The sequence below is a fragment of the Oncorhynchus kisutch genome, unplaced genomic scaffold, assembly GCF_002021735.2.
Source record: "Oncorhynchus kisutch isolate 150728-3 unplaced genomic scaffold, Okis_V2 scaffold1508, whole genome shotgun sequence".
Lineage (NCBI taxonomy): Eukaryota > Metazoa > Chordata > Actinopteri > Salmoniformes > Salmonidae > Oncorhynchus > Oncorhynchus kisutch.
This window is the reverse complement of record NW_022263453.1, coordinates 32569-53368: the sequence shown is the minus strand read 5'-3', so window position 1 is coordinate 53368 and position 20800 is coordinate 32569. Positions and strand designations below refer to the sequence as shown.

General features: G+C 46.3%; 1 protein-coding gene across 1 annotated transcript in view; it reads left to right on the top strand.

Annotated features, from left to right (window-relative positions):
- Positions 1-1101: 1101 nt before the first annotated feature.
- Positions 1102-20800, top strand: part of LOC109887477 (WD repeat-containing and planar cell polarity effector protein fritz homolog) — a 48360-nt gene continuing 28661 nt past the window's right edge. Inside the window, exons 1-4 of the mRNA XM_031818604.1 lie at positions 1102-1213; positions 13687-13875; positions 14248-14371; positions 18830-18893. Coding sequence (XP_031674464.1) covers positions 1165-1213; positions 13687-13875; positions 14248-14371; positions 18830-18893 — 426 coding nt within the window. The 5' untranslated portion in view covers positions 1102-1164. The remainder of the gene's footprint in view (positions 1214-13686; positions 13876-14247; positions 14372-18829; positions 18894-20800) is intronic.

Here is a 20800-nt window from a genome sequence, read left to right as displayed (position 1 = left end):
TCTCTCTCTCTCTCTCATCTCTCTCTCTCCTCCTCTGTCTAACACGTCTCTCTCTCCCCTCCAGGTGCTCAGCTCCATGTGTACTGAGGGTGACCTGTTGGATCTCTGCTTCAGTCCCCTGCAGCCGTATCAGCTTCTCTGTCGTGGAGCTTGCCTGAGGACCCCCAGGGTCCCACCCCCGGGACGTCCTGGGCAGATGCCTGTGTGTACGAGTGCGCCCGCCGGCCGCCTCCAACGTCTCTCGGCAAACCCGTATCCCCGTCTCCTCGCGCCCCGTCTCCTGCTGCCGCCACCCCCTCCTCAACCACCCTGCTACTGGGCCTCAGCGACTCCTCTCTGGTCCTCTACGATGAGAGGAGAGGGGTGTCGCTGCTCGCCCCCTGGCCCATCCCGCCCGTTCCTGGTGGCCTGGCACCCTGCAGGGGGGGTGGTGTGTGGTGGGGAGGCCAGGGGAACTGATGGCTCTGGATCTTGGCTTGGCTCCTCTAGGTATAAACAACTTTTCTTTTGAACGGCCAACACTCACTTTTCACCCATTTTTAAATATATAATTTGATCTTTTGTATGTTTTATTGAACTGAGGAGAGACAGTGAGGAAAGATGGTAGAGAGTGTGTCACAAGGTCATTGGCCGGATTCCAACCAATGCCGACAGTGTTATACATCTGCGTCTGCAGACGAATGGACTGACGTTCACTTGACCACAACGTTCACTTGAATAGAACAACAGAAGCTTTGTTTTAACATGTCTTAGTGGACCACATAGTGAGGTCCGTCTCGCGTCAGCTTCCTCAGAGTGTTGTGTGTACGACACACACCTGAATGGCCTTTCTGTAATAGTCAGACAGACCCATATACCTGCAGCTCCATTATCTTACAATATACATTTTTATACATCATAAAATAGTCTCTTTTCTAATAGCACTTGTTTTCTGTCATTTTGTGTTGTTTACACATGTTCTGTATGAAATAATAAGGTAAATAAATGTTCATTTGATGGATGATCATTGGTAATGATTTTGCTCCTCTAGGGTTGACCTAGTGGGAGAGGAACCATCCCCAGCCACCACCACTCTGAGGCTTGCCCCAGCATCTGCGCTGTCCTGGGGGGCTGGAGGGGCTGTGGTGGGCTGGGGGGACGGGGCTGGAGGGAGCTGATACACTGATGCTGGCCTTCCATGGAGGACCACTGGCCGCACTGAGGTTCAGACTGGGTGGGTGGAGTGGACAGTACCATGTGTCTCTCTCTCTTGCTGTCTGTCTCTCGCTCTCTCGCTCGCTGTCTGTCTCTCTGCTGAATGTCTGTGTCTCGCTGTCTGTCTGTCCCTCTCTCTTGCTCGCTCTCTGTCTCTCTCTGTCTCTCTCTCTGTCTCTCTCGGTCTCTGTCTGTCTCAATCGCTGTCTGTCTCTCTCTCGCTGTCTGTATGTCTCTCTCGCTGTCTGTCTCTCTCTCGCTGTCTGTATGTCTCTCTTGCTGTCCTGTCTCTCTCTCTCGCTGTCTGTCTTGTCTCCTCTCTCTTGCTGTCTGTCTGTCTCTCTCTCTCGCTGTCTGTCTCTCTCTCGCTGTCTGTCTGTCTCTCTCGCTGTCTGTCTCTCTCTCTCGCTGTCTGCCTGTCTCTCACGCTGTCTGTCTCTCTCTCGCTGTCTGTCTGTCTCTCTCTCTCGCTGTCTGCCTGTCTCTCTCGCTGTCTGTCTCTCTCTCTCTCTCTCTCTCTCGCTGTCTGTCTGCTCTCCTGAGGTCCTGAGGAGCAGCTGATTAATAGAATGTAACAGTGTGGGGCTTGAAACAAAACCCTGCACTCCCTGTAAACCTCCCTCCCCAGAAGGAGGGTTGGTTGGCCACCCCTGCCGTAACGTCCATACTGTTTAGTTGTATTAAAGGAGAACTCCTGTCCTCTTTCCTGTTCATTGTAGACAGTACAGCAGGAAAACAGAGAGGGAGACTGAATGTAAGAGCAGAGACAGAAGAGGTCTAGACGGGACTCAAACCCCCGTCGCCAGGCGGTAGGGTAGCCTATAACTTGTTAAGGGTTTGTGTAGTGCTGGAACAAATACCTGCATACCTACTATCACTTTAGGAGAGGAGCACATCTCTCACATCAACCCCTGCCCTGATACATCCATACTGTCTCTCTCCCATACACACACACACACACACAGTGTTGGCTACATCAACCCCTGCATCCATACTGTTAGTGTTGGGGGAAGTTAATGTGTGGGTCGGTCGGTTGGCGAGGGCAAGCAGAAGGAGTCATAGCTCGTAGAGGTTATTCAATAATCGCCCCTGGGCCATGGGCCCCCCTACAGGTGCATTCTGGGATGCATTTTTCCGATAAATCGTTACAGTGGCTGTGTCCCCTGGGGCCCTCAGATTAAGTTTGCCAATCAAAACGTTCCTGCCGAGGAGGAGAGGAGCACGTCTCTTAATTGTTGTGACTTTGGAAGAAAATGCCATGTGACACTGTCATAAGAAAACCATGTGTGTGTGTAGGGGGGTTGTATGTGGGGGGAAATGTGTGTGTGTGTGTGTAGGGGGTTTGTATGTGGGAGGAAATGTGTGAGTGAGTGAGTGAGTGAGTGTGTGTGTGTGTGTGTGTGTGTGTGTGTGTGTGTGGTGTTGTGTGTGTGTGTGTGTGTGTGTAGGGGGGTTGTATGTGGGGGGAAATGTGTGAGTGTGTGTGTGTGTGTGTGTGTGTAGGGGGGTTGTATGTGGGGGGAAATGTGTGTGTGTGTGTGTAGGGGGTTTGTATGTGGGAGGAAATGTGTGAGTGAGTGAGTGAGTGAGTGTGTGTGTGTGTGTGTGTGTGTGTGTGTGTGTGTGTGTGTGTGTGTGTGTGTGTGTGTGTGTGTGTGTGTGTAGGGGGGGTTGTATGTGGGGGAAATGTGTGAGTGTGTGTGTGTGTGTGTGTGTAGGGGGGGTTGTATGTGGGGGGAAATGTGTGAGTGAGTGAGTGAGTGTGTGTGTGTGTGTGTGTGTGTGTGTGTGTGTGTGTGTGTGTGTGTGTGTGTGTGTGTGTGTGTGTGTAGGGGGGGTTGTATGTGGGGGCAAATGTGTGAGTGAGTGTGTGTGTGTGTGTGTGTGTGTGTGTGTGTGTGTGTGTGTGTGTGTGTGTGTGTGTAGGGGGGTTGTATGTGGGGGGAAATGTGTGAGTGTGTGTGTGTAGGGGGGCTGTATGTGGGGGGAAATGTGTGAGTGTGTGTGTGTGTGTGTGTAGGGGGGTTGTATGTGGGGGGAAATATGTGTGTGTGTGTGTGTTTGTGTGTGTGTGTGTGTGTGTGTGTGTGTGTGTGTGTGTGTGTGTGGTGTGTTGTGTGTGTGTGTGTGTGTGTAGGGAAGTGTGTATATTTGAAGGAAAAACTGAGGGAGAGGAGGGTGTCTGTGTGTGTGTGGAGAGGCGTGTGTGTGTGTGTGCGCACGTGTGTGTGTGTGTGTGTGTGTGTGTGTGTGTGTTTGCTTGCATGCAGGTTCTGACAATAGCCTCCTCTCCTCTGATCGTCTGCCAAGGTTTTGATGAAGAAAGTAACCGTGCGTCTTTCTGCGATGATAATTCTCGCCAACGTGTGTGTTTCTGTGTGTGTGTTTCTGTGTGTGTGTGTGTGTGTTTCTGTGTGTGTGTGTGTTTCTGTGTGTGTGTGTGTGTGTGTGTGTTTCTGTGTGTGCGTGTGTGTGTTTCTGTGTGTGTGTGTGTGTTTCTGTGTGTGTGTGTGTGTTTCTGTGTGTGTGTGTGTTTCTGTGTGTGTGTGTGTGTGTGTGTGTGTGTGTGTGTGTGTGTGTGTGTGGAGTGTGTGTTCAGTCTTCTCTTTCTGTCTGTTTGTCTTCCTGCTTGTTTAGCTCTCCTCATTTTCTTTAGTCACTCAATTCATTAGGTCTGCTACATGGGAGAGAGAGGAGGGAGGGAGGGAGGGGTAGGGGGAAGGGGGAGGGAGGGAGGGGAGGGAGGGGGAGGGGGAAGGGGGAAGGGGGAGGGAGGGGGAAGGGGGAGGGTAGGGAGGGGTAGGGGGAAGGGGGAAGGGGAGGGAGGGAGGGGGAGGGAGGGAGGGGGAGGGCTAGAGGAAGGGGGAGGGAGGGAGGGAGGGAGACAGGGAGGGAGACAGGGAGACAGGGAGGGCTAGAGGAAGGGGGAGGGAGGGAGGGAGGGAGGGCTAGAGGAAGGGGGAGGGAGGGAGGATGAGGAGGGAGGGGGCGAGACAGGGAGGGAGACAGGGAGGGAGACAGGGAGACAGGGAGGGAGGGAGGGAGGGCTAGAGGAAGAGGGGAGGGAGGGAGGGTGAGGAGGGAGGGGGTGAGACAGGGAGGGAGACAGGGAGACAGGGAGGGAGACAGGGAGACAGGGAGACAGGGAGGGAGGGAAACAGGGAGGGAGGGAGGGAGGGCTAGAGGGAGGGAGGGAGGGAGGGAGGGAGGGAGGGAGGGAGGGAGGGAGGGAGGGAGGGAGGGAGGGAGGGAGGGAGGGAGGGAGGGAGGGAGGGAGGGAGTTTGAAGCGGTGAGAAAGAAAGACAAGAAAGACTTGGCCTGCATCCAGGTTTTTCATTTTCTTCTCTTCCAGAGGAGGAGGCCCTCCCTCTTGCTTCCCTCTGCCTGCCAGAGTTATCTCATCTGGGCACACGTTCGCTGGGGCGAGGGCTGCTCGGGGAGAGGCTACGGAAGGGCAGCTTGGTGCGTGCCGTGCGCCACACGTCCTCTGAAAGAGTCTAGTTTGTTGTTGTTTTTTGCACAGAGAAATAAAGAGAAGACTAAGAGAGCGAGAAACGCTACTAAACGTGTTTTACAGTGTTGACACAAACTCAACATCCGAAGCGCATCGTTGAAGATGTTGTTTTTGTGTCGTTTTCTACTTGAGCTTCTTTACCTCAAGGTTTGGTGCTGCGTTTAGTGTCTCATTGCTGCTGGTTAAAAGGTTCCTTTCCTTTGTAGTGAATAGAGACACATAGCATAATGTCAGAGTATTTACAGGAGGAATGGACTCATCCCTTACGGAAAAAAGATTGCAGTATAACTGCAGTATTACTGCTTCTAAAATACCACAGTCGACGGCAGTTACTGCACTTGTACAACTGCTGTCTTTTTTTGTAAGGGATATATACAAGATAAGATATAAACAGTCACACAGACAAACTACAGAGGCCTTATACAGCCTCTGTTTTTGGAATTCCACACACTCATTTAATTAAATCATTGGAATTGGATTATAGGTGCCGACCTGTTTGTTTCACTAACAGACTAGTGGTTAGGCTGCCTCTTTCTCCCCCCCCCCCCCCCCCCCCACAACGCAGCCAAAACCACGCCCCGTTATTCAGAGGGGCGTTCTGCAACACTTTGAGCGCTCTCCAAGTCTCCCAAGTCTCCAAGTCTTCAAGTCTCCAAGTCTCCAAGTCTATAAGTCTCCAAGTCCGGAAGTGAATATCACGTAGCGTGAAATTTCAGTCACTGATTAATAACATTTGCCCTTGTATTTCAAGATTGAAAAATATAATAACATAATGTCGTGGACCGAACTAGCCATTAACGTCCCTTAACGCTCAAAGACAGATTCAATGGCTGTAGCATAGCGTATTCGACTGAATGATTAGCTAATAATTATTTGAGAAATTATGAATAATAAGCATATGCTTTTACCTGATAATAGGCTACATAAGGTTTAATAAAACAACTTCAAATATGGAGCTAGTAACGTTAAGTAGCCTAGGTTAACTTAGCTGCCCTTGAATTGAGGGAATTCAGCAGAGTTCTCAGAGACATTTTTACAACTCATTGAAACTTGGAAAATAAATACATGGGAAAATGTTACCAAACATGATAATAACAGGTCTGGATTACGGTAGGCAGCTAATTGTTAAATTCATCTTTCCATCCTTACCTTGGAAGGTCACAGTCTCTGTGCTGATCGCCTGTGAGTGAGACAACGCTAGCTAGCCAATGGGAGCGTAGTAGAACACTCCTCTGAATAACGGGGCGTGGTTTTGGCTTAACTGAGTTGGGGAAAAGACACGGTTAGCGAGACTGTTTGGTGTTTCACTAGCAGACTAGGGGTTAGGCTAGCTAGACTGTTTGGTGTTTCACTAGCAGACTAGGTGTTAGGCTAGCTAGACTGATTGGTGTTTCACTAGCAGACTATGTGTTAGGCTAGCTAGACTGTTTGGTGTTTCACTAACAGACTAGGGGTTAGGCTAGCTAGACTGTTTGGCGTTTCTAGCAGGCTAGGGGTTAGGCTAGCTAGACTGTTTGACTAATAGGCTAGGGGTTAGGCCAGCTAGACTGTTTGGCATTTCGCAAGCAGGCTAGGGGTTAGGCTAGATAGACTGATTGGTGTTTCACTAGCAGGCTAGGGGTTAGGCTAGCTAGACTGATTGGTGTTTCACTAGCAGGCTAGGGGTTAGGCTAGCTAGACTGTTGGGTGTTTCACTAACATACTGCCGTTTAGGCTAGCTACACGGTTGGGTGTTTCACAAGCAGGCTAGGGGTTAGGCTAGCTAGACTGTTTGACTAACTGACTAGGTTAGGCTAGCTAGACTGTTTGGCATTTCGCAAGCAGGCTAGGGGTTAGGCTAGCTAGACTGTTTGTCACTAACAGGCTAGGGGTTAGGCTAGCTAGACTGTTTGTCACTAACAGGCTAGGGGTTAGGCTAGCTAGACTGTTTGACTAACTGACTAGGTTAGGCTAGCTAGACTGTTTGGCGTTTCTAGCAGGCTAGGGGTTAGGCTAGCTAGACTGTTTGACTAATAGGCTAAGGGTTAGGCCAGCTAGACTGTTTGGTATTAGGCTAGCTAGACTGTTTGGTGTTTCACAAGCAGGCTAGGGGTTAGTCTAGCTAGTCTGTTTGTCACTAACAGGCTAGGGGTTAGGCTAGCTAGACTGTTTGGTGTTAGGCTAGCTAGACTGTTGGGTGTTTGTATAACTAGCAGGCTAGTGTGTGCATGTGTGGTGAGACTTAGCAAGGCGCAGATGCTGACACACAGAACTCAGACTCACCTCATATATACACACACACACACATGCTCACACACACACACACACACACACACACACACACACACACACACACACACACACACACACACACACACACACACACACACACACACACACACATGCTCACACACACACACACACAGATCTCAGCTGATCTATTTGACACATTAGCAGAGTCTTTAGGGGATTTGAGGGGTTTGCTAATTGTCAGTCTTTAGGGGATTTGAGAGGTTTGCTAATTGCCAGTTTGTAATTTTAATTGGGACTAACAATCCCTCCCCTCTTCCCCCCGTTCATTAAATTGATTAGACAATAAGGTGGTCGTCACTTTGCCCCCTAATCGTCTGACTACGTGCGCCCCCACCCCACCTCACACACATACAGTACCAGTGTAAAGTTTGGACACTCCGACTCATTTCAGGGTTCTTCTTTCTTTTTGTACTATGTTCTACATTGTAGATTAGTAGTGAAGAAATCAACACTATGAAATAACGGCATATGGAAACATGTAGTAACCAAAAAAGTTTTAAACAAATCAAAATATATTTGAGATTCTTCAAAGTAGCCATCCTTTACCTTGATGACAGCTTTGCACACTCATTGTATTCTCTCAACTAGCTTCATGAGGTAGTCACCTGGAATCTATTTTAAATTAACAGGTGTGCCTTGTTAATTTGTGGAATTTATTTCCTTAATGCTTTTGAGCCAATCAGCTGTGTTGTGACAAGGTAGGGGGGGGTAGACAGAAGACAGTCCTATTTGGTAAAATACCAAGTCTTTTTGTCAAGAACAGCTCAAATAAGCAAAGAGAAACAACAGTCCATCATTACTTTAAGACATGAAGGTCAGTCAATTCGGAAAATGTCACAAAAACCAAAGAGCAAGGCCGAGAAACATAGTGGAAGAGAGAGAGAGCAAGGCTGAGGAACATAGTGGAGAGAGGGAGAGAGAGAAAGCAAGGCTGAGGAACATAGTGGAGAGAGAGAGAGAAAGCAAGGCCGAGAAACATATTGATTGATAATGCCTGATGACTGCAGGTAATTGATAATGTCTGATGACTGCAGGTAATTGATCATGCCTGATGACTGCAGGTGATTGATAATGCCTGATGACTGCAGGTGACCGATAATGCCTGATGACTGCAGGTGACCGATAATGCCTGATGACTGCAGGTGACTGATAACGCCTGATGACTGCAGGTAATTGATAATGCCTGATGACTGCAGGTGATTGATAATGCCTGATGACTGCAGGTGACTGATAATGCCTGATGACTGCAGGTAATTGATCATGCCTGATGACTGCAGGTGATTGATAATGCCGGATGACTGCATGTGACTGATAAGGCCTGATGACTGCAGGTAATTGATAATGCCTGATGACTGCAGGTGATTGATAATGCCTGATGACTACAGGTGACTGATAACGCCTGATGACTGAAGGTGTGTGTGTTTGCGGACAGTGAAGGTGTGTGTGCAGGGCGTCTCGTTTTGCGTACAGGAAGGGTAGGTGTCGACTGCTGCAGGTGAAAATTCAGGTAATTGAGGTCATATGGTACACTCCTGACTGTCGTGCAACCAAGAGGGCATCACAGCCACACACACACATACACACATACACACACACACACACACACACACACACACACACACACACACACACACACACACACACAGTCTTACAGTTGAAGTCAGAAGTTTACATACACTTAGGTTGGAGTCATTAAAACTTGTTTTTCAACCACTCCACAAATTTCTTGTTAACAAACTGTAGTTTTGGCAAGTCGGTTAGGACATCTACTTTGTGCATGACACAAGTAATTTATCCAACAATTGTGTACAGACAGATTATTTCACTTATATTTCACTGTATCACAATTCCAGTGGGTCAGAAGTTTAAACAGCTTGGAAAATTCCAGAAAGTGATGTCATGGCTTTAGAAGCTTCTGATAGGCTAATTGACATACTTAGAGTCAATTGGAGGTGTACTTGTGGATGTATTTCAAGGCCTCTTTGCTTGACATCATGGGTAAATCAAAAGAAATCAGCCAAGACCTCAGAAAAAAATTGTAGATCTCCACAGGTCTGGTTCATCCTTGGGAACAATTTCCAAACGCCTGAAGGTACCACGTTCATCTGTACAAACAATAGTACGCAAGTATAAACACCATGGGACCACACAGCCGTCATACCGCTCAGGAAGGAGACGCGTTCTGTCTCCTAGAGATGAACTTACTTTGGTGCGAAAAGTGCAAATCAATCCCAGAACAACAGCAAAGGACCTTGTGAAGATGCTGGAGGAAACGGGTACTAAAGTATCTTTATCCACAGTAAAAAGAGTCGTATATCAACATAACCTGAAAGGCCACTCAGCAAGGAAGAAGCCACTGCTCCAAAACTGCCATAAAAAAGCCAGACTACGATTTGCAACTGCACATGGGGACGAAGATCAGACTTTTTGGAGAAATGTCCTCTGGTCTGATGAAACAAAAATAGAACTCTTTGGCCATAATGACCATCATTATGTTTGTTTGAAAAAGGGGGATGCTTGTAAGCCGAAGAACACCATCCCAACCACGAAGCACGGGGGTGGCAGCATCATGTTGTGGGGTAGCTTTGCTGCAGGAGGGACTTGTGCACTTCACAAAATAGATGGCATCATGTGGAAGGACAATTATGTGGATATATTGAAGCAACATCTCAAGATGTTAAAGCTTGGTCGCAAATGGGTCTTCCAAATTGACATTGACCCCCAAGCATACTTCCAAAGTTGTGGCAAAATGGCTTAAGGACAAGTCAAGGTATTGGAGTGGCCATCACAAAGCCCTGACCTCAATCCTATAGAAAATGTGTGGGCAGAACTGAAAAAGCGAGGCGGCCTACAAACCTGACTCAGTTACACCAGCTCTGTCAGGAGGAATGGGCCAAAATTCACCCAACTTATTGTGGGAAGCTTGTGGAAGGCTATACAAAACGTTTTACCCAAGGTAAACAATTTAAAGGCAACGCTACCAAATACTAATTGAGTGTGTATGTAAACTTCTGACCCACTGGGAATGTGATGAAAGAAATAAGACCTGAAATCAATCATTCTCTCTACTATTAATCTGACATTTGACATTCCTAAAATAAAGTGGTGATCCTAACTGACCTAAGACAGGGAATGTTTACTAAGATTATATGTCAGGATTTGTGAAAAACTGAGTTTAAATGTATTTGGCTGAAGTGTATGTAAACTTCCGACTTCAACTGTATACACAGAGCTCTCTCGACACACTCACACAAGTATCAGAAACCACACACACACACACACACACACACACAGAGAGAGAGACAAAATACATATTGAAAATACATATTTTAAACGTCTTGTGCCCGCTCCTTAAATCTTACAAGGTTAGGTTTAGAGCAGTGGTCACCGAACGGTCGATATTAAAGACATTTCTGTAGAAAATCCAATGATAAACAAGGTTAGGTTCAGAGCAGTGGTCACCAACCGGTCGATATTAAAGACATTTCTGTAGAAAATCCAATGATAAACAAGGTTAGGTTCAGAGCAGTGGTCACCAACCGGTCGATATTAAAGACATTTCTGTAGAAAAGCCAACGATAAACAAGGTTTAGAGCAGTGGTCACCAACCGGTCGATATTAAAGACATTTCTGTAGAAAAGCCAAGTGGTCACCAACCGGTTGATATTAAAGACATTTCTGTAGAAAAGCCAATGATAAACAAGGTTAGGTTCAGAGCAGTGGTCACCAACCGGTCGATATTTAAAGACATTTCTGTAGAAAATCCAATGATAAACAAGGTTAGGTTCAGAGCAGTGGTCACCAACCGGTCGATATTAAAGACATTTCTGTAGAAAAGCCAACGATAAACAAGGTTAGGTTTAGAGCAGTGGTCACCAACCGGTCGATATTAAAGACATTTCTGTAGAAAAGCCAAGTGGTCACCAACCGGTTGATATTAAAGACATTTCTGTAGAAAAGCCAACGATAAACAAGGTTAGGTTTAGAGCAGTGGTCACCAACCGGTCGATATTAAAGACATTTCTGTAGAAAAGCCAACAATAAACAAGGTTAGGTTCAGAGCAGTAGTCACCAACTGGTTGATATTAAAGACATTTCTGTAGAAAAGCCAACGATAAACAAGGTATTCCTATTTTGAACCATTTAATGTTTCTGAAAAGACAAACTTCACCCGGTGGACCTGGAGATCTGTGGCTGAATCAGGACACGCCTACTGTGCTGGCCAATCGGATAGCTCAAATCACCATGCCTACAGCTTCCACAGCCACAGCAAAGTTTGATTGGCTACTAGCCTATATGTGATTTCATACCACTTTTAAAAACCTTGACCAGAGAGAGACAGTCAAAGAATACAGCAAGATGCTGCTGTTTTTATGAGTGAGTTCATGTTTGTTTTTATACAGGACTGTCAACATTGTTTTTATTCAGGACTGTCAATACTGTTTTTATGAGTGAGTTCATGTTTGTTTTTATTCAGGACTGTCAATACTGTTTTTATGAGTGAGTTCATGTTTGTTTTTATTCAGGACTGTCAATACTGTTTTTATGAGTGAGTTCATGTTTGTTTTTATTCAGGACTGTCAATACTGTTTTTATGAGTGAGTTCATGTTTGTTTTTATTCAGGACTGTCAATACTGTTTTTATGAGTGAGTTCATGTTTGTTTTTATACAGGACTGTCAACATTGTTTTTATTCAGGACTGTCAATACTGTTTTTATGAGTGAGTTCATGTTTGTTTTTATTCAGGACTGTCAATACTGTTTTTATGAGTGAGTTCATGTTTGTTTTTATTCAGGACTGTCAATACTGTTTTTATGAGTGAGTTCATGTTTGTTATTATTCAGGACTGTCAACACTGTTATTATTCAGGACTGTCAACACTGTTATTATTCAACGTTACTACAAAGCATAAAACTTGCTTCTCCCTACTTCCACTCGCGCTGCAATGAATGAGTAACGATGTGTATCTACCCTGCCTTTTTATTATTATTAGCAGCTTGTCTATTTCAATATTGAGGAATATTTCCCTTTCTCTGGTCATAGGAACAACATGAATTTGTGCCTGAGGCAGATGTGGTGTGACTCAAGTTTTGCCATCAGGTGGAAGACAGTGTCCCTTCTCTCTGGTCAGTCTCACCAGAGGAAAGGAAGGAGAGAGCAGGTGGAAGACAGTGTCTCCTCTCTCTGGTCAGTCTCACCAGAGGAAAGGAAGGAGAGAGCAGGTGGAAGACAGTGTCTCCTCTCTCTGGTCAGTCTCACCAGAGGAAAGGAAGGAGAGAGCAGGTGGAAGACAGTGTCTCCTCTCTCTGGTCAGTCTCACCAGAGGAAAGGAAGGAGAGAGCAGGTGGAAGACAGTGTCCCTTCTCTCTGGTCAGTCTCACCGGAGGAAAGGAAGGAGAGAGCAGGTGGAAGACAGTGTCTCCTCTCTCTGGTCAGTCTCACCAGAGGAAAGGAAGGAGAGAGCAGGTGGAAGACAGTGTCCCCTCTCTCTGGTCAGTCTCACCAGAGGAAAGGAAGGAGAGAGCAGGTGGAAGACAGTGTCTCCTCTCTCTGGTCAGTCTCACCAGAGGAAAGGAAGGAGAGAGCAGGTGGAAGACAGTGTCCCTTCTCTCTGGTCAGTCTCACCGGAGGAAAGGAAGGAGAGCAGGTGGAAGACAGTGTCTCCTCTCTCTGGTCAGTCTCACCAGAGGAAAGGAAGGAGAGAGCAGGGACCGTGAGAGGCTGACCCTCTGCTGAGACTAATGCCGCGTTCAAGACAACTGGGAACTCAGAACTCTCAAATCTCCGACTTCAGTGCTTTCAAAACAACTGGGAACTCGAGAAAAAAACTATATTCAACTGGGGAAAGATTCCAACTCTGGCTTCATTCTAGAGCTTGGACTTTCCGACCTGAAGATCACTGACATCATGATTTGACCTCATATTTTTCTGAGTTCCTGGTTGTCTTCAAAGCACCATGACCATCAGATGCATGTACCATCAGTCCAGTAAAATAAAAAAGATAGTTATTTCAATTTGTGGTCAGCTCTGCTTTGCAAGTGCTACACCAGTTTATAAATATCATATGACCTGGGAATAACAGTATTGGCAGGCCAGGCATATAGCCAATATGCTGTGATAACGTAGATCTCAGCTTGCTTTTGGACTGCGAAAGTGTTCTTGACTTAGAAAAGGTTGGTGACCATTGGTTTAGAGCTGTCGTTAAAACCAAATGTTTTGGACAGAAAGTGATCTTGACTTAGAAAAGGTTGGTGACCATTGGTTTAGAGCTAGTTGTTAAAATCAAATGTTTTGGACAGAAAGTGATCTTGACTTAGAAAAGGTTGGTGACCATTGGTTTAGAGCTAGTTGTTAAAATCAAATGTTTTGGACAGAAAGTGATCTTGACTTAGAAAAGGTTGGTGACCATTGGTTTAGAGCTAGTTGTTAAAATCAAATGTTTTGGACAGAGAGTGATCTTGACTTAGAAAAGGTTGGTGACCATTGGTTTAGAGCTGTCGTTAAAATCAAATGTTTTGGACAGAGAGTGATCTTGACTTAGAAAAGGTTGGTGACCATTGGTTTAGAGCTGTCGTTAAAATCAAATGTTTTGGACAGAAAGTGTGTAGTGTAGCCTGTCCAGTAGTGACGACCAGTGTCCTTTACCTTCTCCCTAACCCATCTCTCCCTCTCTTCCCTCTTCAGGTGCTCTGTCAGGGGGTCAGCTGGGTCCAGGAGAGCTGTTGCAACAGAGGTTACGCTGTGGCCAGGTGGACCAGGCTCTAGGAATTCTGGGAGCCATGGAGTGGAGCACTATGGGAACGGAGTGTTACCGGGCACTGACCTCTGTCACAGACTACCTGCTGAGGCTAGAGCTGGACCAGACCAGAGAGGGTGAGACCGGGGCAATGCATTCATCAATCTGTCACTTAGGCTGCGTTTACACAGTCAGCCCAGTTCTGGTCATCTGCCTAATTATTGGCAAAAGAGATGATCTGATTGGTCAAAATTATCCGAATTGGGCTGCCTGTGTAAATGTAGCTTTAGTCAATCAAGTAATCAGTCCAGCAAACTGTAAATCAATTAATCAATCAATCAGTTGACTAATGAATCAATCAATCAACCAAATATAGTAAACCATCAAATTATTAAATCAATGCATTAATCAATCTATTAATCAACCAACCAGTCGGTCAGTCAGTCAATCAATCAATCAACCAGTCAATCAGTAAACCAATCAAATGTATGTTTATTTCCTGTCTGCAGCCCAGTTGGAGGCAGCTCTGGGTGTGTTCTACGCTCCGCCCCGCCCCCTCTCTGACTCGGTGGTTCTAGAATACAGAGGGCCAATCAGCAAGTACGCCCGACGCTTCTTTCACCACCTACTCAGGTAACCCAGCCCCCTACAGTATAACCCACCCACTCGGGTAACCACACCTCCTATACACTTAACCACACCCACCAAGGTCTGCCAAACGGAGAAAAAAAACAGTCACCTTTCATTTAAATACAAGCCACATTTTTCTGTCATCTTAGATTGACATTTGAGTCATTTAGCAGACGCTCTTATCCAGAGAGACTAACAGTTAATTGGGTTTAAGATACTGTAGCTAGGTGAGACAACCACATGTCAGTCACAGTGTATTCTGAAAGTATTCAGACCCCTGGGCTTTTTCCACATTCTGTTACGGCCTTATTCTAAAATGGATTACATTGGTCCATTTTTCTCATCAATCTTAACAAAATACCCCATAATGACATCACAATACCCCATAATGACATCAAAATACCCCATAATGACATCACAATACCCCATAATGACATCAAAATACCCCATAATGACAAAGCAAAAACAGGTTTTTAGAAATGTTATCAAATGTATTAAAAATAACAAACTGAAATATTCCATTTACTTAAGTATGATGGAGACCACTGTGTTCTTAGGGACCTTCAATGCTGCAGAAATGATTTGGTACCCAGATCTGTGCCTCAACATGATCCTGTCTCGGAGCTCTACAGACAATTCCTTCAACCTCATGGCTTGGTTTTTGCTCTGACATGCACTGTCAACTGTGGGACCTTATATAGACAGGAGTGTGCCTTTCCAAATCATGTCCAATCAATTGAATTTACCACAGGTGGACTCTAATCAAGTTGTAGAAACATCTCAAGGATGATCAATGGAAACAGGATGTACCTGAGCTCAATTTTGAATCTCATAGCAAAGGGTCTGAATACTTATGTAAATAAGATATTTCTGTTTATTTATTTTTTATAAATGGGCAAAAAAATCTAAAAACCTGTTTTCGCTTCGTCATTATGGGGTGTTGTGTGTAGATTGATGAGGAAATAGTTTTATGTCATTCATTTTAGAATGAGGCTGTAACGTAACAAAATGTGTAAAAAGTCAAGGGGTCTGAATACTTTCCGAAGGCACAGGAAGCACATTTTTCCTCAATCAAGTAATTATTAGTGCTAGTAGGAAAAAACAAGTGAGTTTAAAAAATAACAATTCTACATTAGTTAATAAAGTAAGTAGCTAACTGAGTCGATCAATTCAGAATAATGATGATGATGATGATGAATGATGATGATAACGATGTGATCTCTTGCTCTCAAACACACACACATACACACGCATACATATATATACACACACACACACACACACACACACACACACACACACACACACACACACACACACACACACACAAACACACACACACACACAGAAAATTGAAAAGAGGGTCTCTCCCCATTTATAGAGATGAGAGTTGGGAGGCTAAGTATCTACTCAGTACAATACTCCCTAACTTCTCCAGGCCAGAGCCAACATGAAACAAACTAACTCAACCAGAGAGAAGCGATTTCATTGGTGAAGAAGGGATGAATGCAGGTGGGTGATAAGGGAGAGGAGAGAGGAGGGAGGGAGGAGGGGAGAGGGAGGGGAGAGGAGAGAGGAGAACACAGCAAGAACACTGTGGACCACTGTAGTGATGGCAGGTTTTACAGCAAGAACACTGTGGACCACTGTAGTGATGGCAGGTTTTACAGCAAGAACACTGTGGACCACTGTAGTGATGGCAGGTTTTACAGCAAGAACACTGTGGACCACTGTAGTGATGGCAGGTTTTACAGCAAGAACACTGTGGACCACTGTAGGGATGGCAGGTTTTACAGCAAGAACACTGGACCACTGTAGTGATGGCAGGTTTTTACAGCAAGAACACTGTGGATCACTGTAGTGATGGCAGGTTTTACAACAAGAACACTGTGGACCACTGTAGTGATGGCAGGTTTTACAGCAACAACACTGTGGACCACTGTAGTGATGGCAGGTTTTTACAGCAAGAACACTGTGGATCACTGTAGTGATGGCAGGTTTTACAGCAACAACACTGTGGACCACTGTAGTGATGGCAGGTTTTACAGCAAGAACACTGTGGACCACTGTAGTGATGGCAGGTTTTACAGCAAGAACACTGTGGACCACTGTAGTGATGGCAGGTTTTACAGTAAGAACACTGTGGATCACTGTAGTGAGGGTAGGTTTTACAGCAAGGACACCATTTTGTGGGGGTGCTTTGCTGCAGGGGGACTGGTGCACTTCACAAAATAGATGGCATCATGAGGAAGGACAATTATGTGGATATATTAAAGCAACATCTCAAAACATCAGTCAGGAAGTTAAAGCTTGGTCGCAAATGGGTCTTCCAAATGGACAATGACCACAAGCATACTTCCAAAGTTGTGGCAAAATGACAACAAAGTCAAGGTGTTGGAGTGGCCATCACAAAGCCCTGACCTCAATCCTATAGAAAATGACTGGGCAGAACTGAAAAAGCATGTGCAAGCAAGGAGGCCTACAAACCTGACTCAGTTACACCAGCTCTGTCAGGAGGAATGGGCCAAAATTCACCCAACTTATTGTCGGAAGCTTGTGGAAGGCTACCCGAAACGTTTGACCCAAGTTAAACAATTTTATAGGCAATGCTTCCAAATACTAATTGAGTGTAGGTAAACTTCTGACCCATTGGGAATGTGATGAAAGAAATAAAATCTGAAATAAATCATTCTCTCTACTATTATTCTGACATTTAACATTCTTAAAATAAAGTGGTGATCCTAACTGACCTAAGACAGGGAATGTTTACTAGGATTATATGTCAGGATTTGTGAAAAACTGAGTTTAAATGTATTTGGCTAAGGTGTATGCAAACTTCAGACTTCAACAGTATATAAACTCAATTCTGGGTTAATTTTGTTGGTGTATACATACACATTACTGGGGCGGCAGGTAGCATAGTGGTTAGAGAGTTGGGCCAGTAACCAGCAGGTAGCCTAGTGGTTAGAGAGTTGGGCCAGTAACCAGCAGGTAGCCTAGTGGTTAGAGAGTTGGGCCAGTAACCAGCAGGTAGCCTAGTGGTTAGAGAGTTGGGCCAGTAACCAGCAGGTAGCCTAGTGGTTAGAGCGTTGGACCAGTAACCAGCAGGTAGCCTAGTGGTTAGAGTGTTGGGCCAGTAACCAGCAGGTAGCCTAGTGGTTAGAGTGTTGGGCCAGTAACCAGCAGGTAGCCTAGTGGTTAGAGTGTTGGGCCAGTAACCAGCAGGTAGCATAGTGGTTAGAGCGTTGGGCCAGTAACCAGCAGGTAGCATAGTGGTCTCACTATAGCCTAGTGGTTAGAGCGTTGGGCCAGTAACCAGCAGGTAGCCTAGTGGTTAGAGCGTTGGGCCAGTAACCAGCACGTAGCCTAGTGGTTAGAGCGTTGGGCCAGTAACCAGCAGGTAGCCTAGTGGTTAGAGTGTTGGGCCAGTAACCAGCAGGTAGCATAGTGGTTAGAGTGTTGGGCCAGTAACCAGCAGGTAGCCTAGTGGTTAGAGCGTTGGGCCAGTAACCAGCAAGTAGCCTAGTGGTTAGAGCGTTGGGCCAGTAACCAGCAGGTAGCCTAGTGGTTAGAGTGTTGGGCCAGTAACCAGCAGGTAGCCTAGTGGTTAGAGCGTTGGGCCAGTAACCAGCAGGTAGCCTAGTGGTTAGAGCATTGGGCCAGTAACCAGCAGGTAGCCTAGTGGTTAGAGCGTTGGGCCAGTAACCAGCAGGTAGCCTAGTGGTTAGAGCGTTGGGCCAGTAACCAGCAGGTAGCCTAGTGGTTAGAGCGTTGGGCCAGTAACCAGCAGGTAGCCTAGTGGTTAGAGCATTGGGCCAGTAACCAGCAGGTAGCCTAGTGGTTAGAGCGTTGGGCCAGTAACCAGCAGGTAGCCTAGTGGTTAGAGCGTTGGGCCAGTAACCAGCAGGTAGCCTAGTGGTTAGAGTGTTGGGCCAGTAACCAGCAGGTAGCCTAGTGGTTAGAGCGTTGGGCCAGTAACCAGCAGGTAGCCTAGTGGTTAGAGCATTGGGCCAGTAACAAGCAGGTAGCCTAGTGGTTAGAGCGTTGGGCCAGTAACCAGCAGGTAGCCTAGTGGTTAGAGTGTTGGGCCAGTAACCAGCAGGTAGCCTAGTGGTTAGAGTGTTGGGCTGGTAACCAAAAGGTTGCAAAATCGAATCACCGTGCTGACAAGGTAAAAGTCTGTCGTTCTGCCCCTGAACAAGGCAGTTAAACCACTGTTCCTAGGATTGTAAATAAGAATTTGTTCTTTAACTGACTTGCCTAGTTAAATAAAGGTTGCATTTAAAAAATACAAAAATATATAATTACTGTGTTCATTTTGTTGGTGACATGCCAGAGACAGGAGACGTCTCCACATTCTATTTTACTGTCTGTACAGAACATCTTTAACACTCAACTCAACCTGCAGGTGTAATGCTTTTTAAATGTGTTGAAGTCTTATAATCCAGTTTATGTCTGCAGACACCAGCGCTTTGAGAAGGCCTTCCTGCTGGCGGTTGACATTGGAGCTAGAGACCTGTTTATGGTGAGGCAGTCTGTCTTTTCCTCCTCTCCTCTCTCTCTCCTCTCTCTCTCTCCTCTCTCTCTCTCTCCTCTCTCTCTCTCCTCTCTCTCCTCTCTCGCTCTCTTCCTCTCTCTCTACCTCTCTCTCTCTCTCTCCACCTTTCTCTCTCTGTCACTCTCTCTTTCTCTCTCTCATTCTTTTGTTCCTCTTCTCGCTCTCTTCATCTCTCTCACCCTCTCTCTCTCTCTCCACCTTTCTCTCTCTCTGTCTCTCTCTCTCTCTCTCCTTCTTTTGTTCCTCTTCTCTCCTCTACTCTTGTCTCCTCCTCTCCTTTTGTCTTCTCTAGTCTTCTCTCTGTCTCTCTGTCATGGTGAGTAACAGGTGGAGGGGCCTTGTGATCTGAACACTTTTCTTCCGTCTCCTCCTCTCACCTCTCTTCTTCTCACTCGCTCTTTCTTTCACTCTACTGTGAAACGGTCTTGTATGTCTGATCCCCTTCTTTGTGGGGGCCCCCTTTGCTTCACCCTCCATGCTTCCATGCCCCCCCCCCAGCCATTTAATGTTCACTCTTTGCACCTCCTCTCTCACCTCCTCCCCCCTACTCCCATCACACTGATAGCAATAGGTTCCAATTCACTCGCCACTAAGTAGAGCCGCTGAGAAGCCGAATTGAAAAGGTGGAGCCGAAGCTATGGACCTTGAAAGAACACAGAGAGAGAGAGAGAGGAGTGAGGCAAGAGAGAAGGAGAGAGGAGAGACAGAAGGAGAGAGGAGGGGGTGGAGGGAAAGGACTGCTCCGGAAACAGAGATAAAGAGTGGGGAGATGAACAGAAAGGAGACCTCCTCTGTCACCCAGGAGACAAGCCAGAGAAAGGAGACCTCCTCTGTCACCTAGGAGACATACCAGAGAAAGGAGACCTCCTCTGTCACCTAGGAGACATACCAGAGAAAGGAGACCTCCTCTGTCAACTAGGAGACATACCAGAGAAAGGAGACCTCCTCTGTCACCTAGGAGACATACTAGAAAAAGGAGTCCTCCTCTGTCACCTAGGAGACATACCAGAGAAAGGAGACCTCCTCTGTCACCTAGGAGACATACCAGAGAAAGGAGACCTCTTCTGTCACCTAGGAGACAAACCAGAGAAAGAAGACCTCCTCTGTCACCTAGGAGACATACCAGAGAAAGGAGACCTCCTCTGTCACCTAGGAGACATACCAGAGAAAGGAGACCTCCTCTGTCACCTAGGAGACATACCAGAGAAAGGAGACCTCCTCTGTCACCTAGGAGACATACCAGAGAAAGGAGACCTCCTCTGTCACCTAGGAGACATACCAGAGAAAGGAGACCTCCTCTGTCACCTAGGAGACATACCAGAGAAAGGAGACCTCCTCTGTCACCTAGGAGACATACTAGAGAAAGGAGACCTCCTCTGTCACCTAGGAGACATACTAGAGAAAGGATACCTTCTCTGTCACCTAGGAGACATACCAGAGAAAGGAGACCTCCTCTGTCACCTAGGAGACATACCAGAGAAAGGAGACCTCCTCTGTCACCTAGGAGACATACTAGAGAAAGGAGACCTCCTCTGTCACCTAGGAGACATACTAGAGAAAGGAGACCTCCTCTGTCACCCAGGAGACATACCAGAGAAAGGAGACCTCCTCTGTCACCTAGGAGACATACCAGAGAAAGGAGACCTCCTCTGTCACCTAGGAGACATACCAGAGAAAGGAGACCTCCTCTGTCACCTAGGAGACATACCAGAGAAAGGAGACCTCCTCTGTCACCTAGAAGACATACCAGAGAAAGGAGACCTCCTCTGTCACCTAGGAGACATACTAGAGAAAGGAGACCTCCTCTGTCACCTAGGAGACATACTAGAGAAAGGAGACCTTCTCTGTCACCTAGGAGACATACTAGAGAAAGG